The sequence below is a fragment of the Oenanthe melanoleuca genome, chromosome 20, assembly GCF_029582105.1.
Source record: "Oenanthe melanoleuca isolate GR-GAL-2019-014 chromosome 20, OMel1.0, whole genome shotgun sequence".
Taxonomy (NCBI): domain Eukaryota; kingdom Metazoa; phylum Chordata; class Aves; order Passeriformes; family Muscicapidae; genus Oenanthe; species Oenanthe melanoleuca.
In genome coordinates, this window is record NC_079353.1 from 6,567,878 (window position 1) to 6,574,336 (window position 6,459).

The following is a 6,459-nucleotide window of genomic DNA, read 5'->3' on the forward strand; positions in this document are numbered from 1 at the left end:
CTGCTCCAAGTGAGTTTTCACCTGGCAGATGGAGGCAGAGAGGCTCGAGCTGAGCAGATGGGATGGAGAGGATGTAGCTGCTATTCCAGTTATAGAGAAAAGGTCCCACAACATGGACTTCTCACCCAAGCCCAGACCTCTGACACACACAGTGTCATAGGGACACAGCAATGGGTCTAAGTCCTGCTGCCTCATGTCCTCCTGTGCCCAGCTGGTCCCTCCAGATCCCAAATCATTCACAAGCCCTTGGCTAAGCACGGGCAGCATGTCACACAACCACACATCAGCCACAGCAGCTCAGAGCCAACGAGCTGGGTGCTGGAAACTGAATGTTTCCTGAGGCAGCTGGGAATCAGGAGTCTTCCATCAATTTGGGTAGCCCTACAGCCCCTCTGGAAGCCCAGCTAGAGGGTTGCTGGTGTGGTTCCTCCTGGGATAAGCTGAGTGTGGAAGAGGCAGCTGGTCTGTGCAGAGACCAGTGCCCTCCCACAGGATGGATAGAGCAGCCCTGAGCTCCAGTGCCCTGCAGCTGCCCCAGGGGAGGGATCAGGAGCTCTGTGTAGGTCCCTCAAATTGGAACCAAGTAAGAGCTGCTAAAGCTTTATACCCTGAAACATTTCCAGCTGCAGCTCCCATTGAATGGAGCTTCCAGGAGGCAGCTCCAATACATACCCTGTGGTTATTAAAAACACCAACTCCCGCACTACTCCAGCGCTAGCTGGAACAGCAGCCCTTAATGAGATCATTTAGAAAATGGGCTGCAGAGATCCGGCAGGAGAAGCGGGATTTATGCAGGATAAAAGAGCAAACACAGAAGACCAGGACAGCTCCTTCTCTAAGAGAAAATGCAGCTGATTTCTGGTTGGTTCTGTGCAGGGAAGCAGCTAGGATCTGCATGAACATTTCCATGAACTACAGAGCTGCCCCCTCTAAACCCGGCACAGCTGGGGCCAGGTATTGGGAGTCAGCAGTGGGGAGTTGCTCTGCAATCCCCACACTGCCATCAGCAGGATTCTTCCCCTTAAGGGAGATGATTTACTTTGAATACATGTGCTAACAAATTTGGTATAAATAAATCACAGCCCCTCCAGAATTGGTCTGTGATTCCTGCTGTAAAATCTTGCAAAACTGGTTGCAATACATAGAGCCTTAGCACGAGCAGAGGCTGCTCCCAGGCAGCACCCCATCCTCAGTGGGCATTGATGCACCAGGATGATTTTGCTCAAGGATTTCTGAAGCCAGGCCTGTCCTCTCCCGAAATGAGAGACCTGTCTAACTCAAGATTTACAGCTATGGAGAAATTCCCAGGGAGGAAATACACGGCCCAGAGGGCCCATCCATAACCCCCTCATCAATAGAGAGCACATTATCTCCCACGTGCCGTGACCTGCAGCAGAGCCAGGAGATCTGTCATCCCACCAGGGCGCTGCTGACAGGAATCCTGCAATCCCTGGCTCTCTGACAATTTGACAGGAAAATTAGGTGAGTGTTGGACATAAATCTGATGGTGGATCAGTCCCAGGGGATCACAGATCTGCTGAAGGCAAGGACATGGGGCAGTGGCCCCATCACCAGGTGTTGGGGACACACAGGCTGCAGCACGAGTGGCGTGGACTGAAACTCAGAAAGAGGATGTGGCTGTGAGCTCCTGGCCCAGCACCGAGGCTGGCAGAGGTCTGGTGGTTCAGACATGAGTGCTCATTTTGTGTCACTTTGAGGTCACAGGAGGGTCACAGCCAGGGGAGGGTCACCCCTTAGGGTGCTTTGGGCTCTGCAGGAGCTGCTATGTCTTGCAGGGGGACCACTCAGTGGGCAAGTACCGCTGCCTCCTGTGCCAGAAGGAGTTCAGCTCCGAGAGTGGCGTCAAGTACCACATCATCAAGGCTCACTCGGAGGTAAGGAAGCAGCTGGGGCTGGCCTGGGCTGGTCCCTGCTCCAGCACATGCATCCTTGGACTGTCCCTATCCATCCATCCATCCATCCATCCATCCATCCATCCATCCATCCATCCATCCATCCATCCATCCATGTCTCTTAAGAACAGAGCTGACTAACAGCTCAGTCAGCCTGGGAGGTCGTTCCCTATCCCCCTTGGTGTCCCTGACACCCCCAAGCTCATTGCAGCAGCTCAGCACTGAGCAGTTTGACCTCAGGGAGGTGATGCCAGTGGGTAAGGGGTGGGCCAGGCTCGGGCTGTGTGTGCCAGTGCCTGCCCCAGGAGTGTCACTAACCCCCGTGTTACCCCACGGACACAGAACTGGTTCCGAACCTCCTCAGAGGCCAGCCGGAAAAAGAAAAACAGAGAACAGCTTTCTTCCAGCAAAGAGGAGAAAAAGAAAAGCACAAACGGGAAGAAAAGGGGGAGAAAACCCAAGGAGAGGCCTCCGGAAATGTCCCCGAAGGGCAAAGAGAGCGTGGCAGCAAAGACTAATCACAAGAAAACCCTCGAGCACTGGGAAGGCTCCCGGGGCAGCCCCGAGGGGGACGAGCTCGTCCTCAAGCCCCCGAGCCAGCGGAAGGGAGGAGCCAGCAAGATGCCCGAGAAATGAGCAGCTCAGAGACTCGTCTCCGAGGATTTGTTTACAGCCCAGGGTAACAGGGTGGGGGTCTCTCCCAGTTTTATGTCCCCTCTTCCCCATCCCACCTCCCCTTGCCCCACCCTTCTCTCACCCTCTTTTTACAAAAAGAAAGGAAAAAAAAGGAAAAAAAAAAAAAAAAGACAGAAAATACCAGTTAACCACTTTAAACAAATCACGGACCTTGTTTCACACTGGAAAACAAACAGGATCAAGAAAGCTGGAACGTGCTCCACCCCCTGCCCTTGTACATAGCCCTCGGTGGGGCCCCGCTGCCTCCCCCGGCCCGTGATTCCCCTCCCTGCGCCAGCCTGGTGACGCTTGAGCGAGAGAGAAGTGCAATAGCAGCGGGGTCCCGTGGCGGGGACCCTCCCCGTGCCTCCCAGCTCCAGGGTGATGTTTCCAAAGATGTTTGACCCGGAGGGGCCGGAGGGTTGCTGCGGTCAGGGGTCAGGCAGCGCTGTCCCTGCAGCCGCGGGTTGGGCAGGCAGCGGCTCTGTGGGATGTCAGCCTGGCAGGGTTTGCGTGGTGCAAGGCACAGAGCAGGATTGTGACACGCTGGGAGAGTGGGAGGTGTGAGCAGGAGAGAGGGAGCTCCGGGACTGGTCAGGCTGGAGGGTTTAATGGGAAGTTGTGGGAATGCTGTGGGCACCGTGGAGAGTGGCAGTGCAGTGAGGGAGCTGTGCCCTGGTGCTTGGGTTGTGTTTGCCTGGAGTGCTGTGATGGCAGAGACATGATGCCAGTGCCAGGGTCAGGGGGAGATGGCAGCCAAGGAGCCGTCCCCTAGCCTGGGGGCATCCAAGGGTGATTCAGGGTCCCACTGTGCTCCATCCCCAAGGCGCCAGTCACCCAGGAGGGAGGAATGGAGTCTTAGTTCCCCAGCTGTGGCCACAGGAGGTGTGCAACAGGGGCAGCATCGAGAGACAATCACGGGTCCTGCTGTAGGATGAGCCCAGTTGCTTCCCAGGCACCTCACATTCCCCTTGTCCTTTCGGGCTGGGACCCACCATAGGAGGAGTCTCTGCTTCCAAAGATGCATCTGAGCCCCTGACCACCCTCCTCGGGGTGGCAGGACCCTGTGGTGCCATCCCTGCTTGTGCTCTTCCCTGGAGCTCTGTGCTCCTGTGCTGGCACTGTCATCACACCTCGCTCCAGCCCAGGGGGAGCCATCCCTGGACCGGGATGTGCCCGTCTCCAGGCAAAACCAGGCTACCTCGGTCCTTGGGAAAGGGGCACGTTTCCTCTCAGTAACACAACAGAAAACCTTAATTTGATTTTTCCCCTATGCAGAGCCAGGAAGGAGGCATCAGAGGGGGAGCTTCTGCTTTTGCTTTAATTAATTCAAACCTCAGTCCTCACTTTCCTTCATTGCTCCTCGTTGCCTGCCAGAGGCTCGGTATCATTCCCTGCTCCAAGCAGCAGCTCAGGCGTAATTAACACCCTCCACTGGCAGGTTATTCCAGCCAGGGAGGGGGGACAGTGGTGGCTGAAGCTAGGGTGGCTTCTCAGGGAGCCAGGGCTCCTGCTCTGTCCACAGCGCCTGGATCCACCATCTGCATTGCCCAGTGAGCTGGGCACGTGCCTGCAGCTGAGGGAACTGACTGAGCATTGCTGCCTGTGCTGGGCCTCGAGGCAATTAGTGAGAAAGCTTAATTAGTCACTGCAGCTCAGCCTGGTCGCTGCTTGCACTTCATCGGATCTATGTTTGCATGGTGTCACTGGGGTAGATTCTGCCTCCCTGAGGAAGGGGGAGACCTTTGGGAGCTGTAGCACAGCTTGGAAAAGCTCACAGGCAGCAGCAGGAAGGGGAGCACAGGCAGAGCCGTGGGCCTGGCACTGAAATCTCTGTGAGGGTGCAGAGGGAGCCTCTGCATCCCAAAATGATGTCCTGCCATGGTGGGAAGTCCCCAGGAAAGCTCCATGCCCTGGCCTAGGGAAGGTGTAGCCCAGGCTGCTGGCTTGGATGGTCACCACACAATCCTCACTGTCTCCTCTTAGGCATGGCTTGGGACTCTGTTCTGTTAACATGTAATTAATTGGCTTCTCATTGATTAAATTAACAGGCAGCACTGTGCTCCACAGGGGGGGAGCCCCGGGAGCTGCTCAGGCTGGGGTAGGCAAAGGGCTGGCTCAGGGGTCATCATGGGGTCTGGATCAAAACCCGCCTCTGCTTCCATAATGAATGTCTGGCAGGAGCAGGGACAGCTGCAGTGGCCTCACAGAGTGACACCAGCCTGGAGGGGACCCCAGGGACCATTTGGGGTCTCAGGGCAGGCAGTGGGAGCAGCAGTCCTGGTGCTGGGGCTGTCCCTGTCACCCTCAGAGCACTCACAGCCCCAGTGAGGGCAGCACCATGGTCAGGAGGGAATTTCTGTGAGAAAGTGAAATCTTCAGGGTTCCCCCTCCACCCCAAAAAGGTGTTTTCCCCACTAGTCATCACTCGAAGAGGAACATGTTTTCCCCCCCCCACCTTCTCCATGAGACATCCTTTACTCTCCTGCTTGTTCCAGGGCAATGCTGGGATCGCCAGCACCTGCCAGTGCCACGACAGGTGAGCGGGCAGGGCTGAGTGACACCATGGTGGCATTGCTGGGGGGGCCAGTAGGCTGTGCCCCTCCAGGTGCTCCCAGCAAGGCAGTGCCAGAGGGGTAACCACCTTGATCCAGAGGGACAGGCAGAGGGACTAGATGGGGGACGAGGTGTCCTGTCCCCTTCCATCCCATAACGCATGGGAATTGGGGATTTTGTCACCGTGGGCACAGTGACACTGTGGTCCTGCACCTCCACTGCTGGGGAAACTCACCATCCCATCACCCATGGGAATTGGGGATTTTATCACCGTGGGCACAGTGACACTGTGGTCCTGCACCTCCACTGCTGGGGAAACTCACCATCCCATCACCCATGGGAATTGGGGATTTTATCACCGTGGGCACAGTGACACTGTGGTCCTGCACCTCCACTGCTGGGGAAACTCACCATCCCTTGTCCCTGAGGAAAGGGCTAAACCTCCATGGGAGCAGGCATGGACTGCAAGCCTGTGGGAAGACCTCATGGAAAGCTTGGGTCATGGGGAACTGGGGAACCCTTGGCACCAACACCACGCCCTGGCGAGGATGGCTGTGTCACACCAGCTCCAGCCAAGGTGGATGGAGCTGCCCAGGGCTGGAGCATCTCTCACCCCCAGGAACCCTGGGAGCATTTTGTTCTTTTCTTTCTCTCCTTGTGACACCCATCCCACGGCATATCCGAATGTTTCTCGTCGATGCCAGTTATTAGTGCATAAGTGTATTTTGGGGAAAAAATTAAAGCAGAAAAAAAAACAAAAAGGAAAAAAAAAATTTTCAATTTATCACTTGTAACCATATATATAAATATATAAATATATATATTAAAAAGTGTTTATTTGCAAAAAATAAAATTGTTTTAACGGTAAACTATCTTATAATAAACTCCCGATTTGTGATGATCTGTTTTTTTGTTAATCATTGACAAATCCTCAGTTGGAGAGTACTGTCCGAGCAGCTCCGAGCAGCGCCCAGGCGCTCCCTGTACTGTATGTATGAAACAGCTGTATCGAATAAATGGTTATTGATTTTTTATTAGCACTGTCTCATCCGCGTTATTGGGCAGTTCAGTGGGAGGTTGGGGTGGGTTTGGATTTATCCTTCATGGCAGTGGCTGAGAGGACTCCCCCAGCTGCTGGGGATGGAGTGTGTGGTTACCAGCCCCGAAACTGGGATGGGGAAGGTGAGGACTGGTAGTGCTTCCTGCACCAGCACTCAGCACACCAGCACTCCTGGTGCCAGGAGGATGCCCAGTGCCCACAGCCCCAAGCCCAGCCGGCCCCCACTCCCACGGCAGAAATCCCCCTAAAGCTGCT

At 55.2% G+C, this 6,459-nt stretch overlaps 1 protein-coding gene across 7 annotated transcripts in view; it reads left to right on the plus strand.

The window, feature by feature from the left end:
• Positions 1 to 6,181, plus strand: part of ZNF512B (zinc finger protein 512B) — a 29,975-nt gene extending 23,794 nt beyond the window's left edge. For all 7 annotated transcript variants that reach the window (XM_056507573.1, XM_056507580.1, XM_056507572.1 and 4 more), the window contains 2 exons: positions 1,797 to 1,895; positions 2,256 to 6,181. In XM_056507573.1, coding sequence (XP_056363548.1) covers positions 1,797 to 1,895; positions 2,256 to 2,549 — 393 coding nt within the window. In that variant the 3' untranslated portion in view covers positions 2,550 to 6,181. The remainder of the gene's footprint in view (positions 1 to 1,796; positions 1,896 to 2,255) is intronic.
• The last annotated feature ends 278 nt before the right edge of the window (positions 6,182 to 6,459 follow it).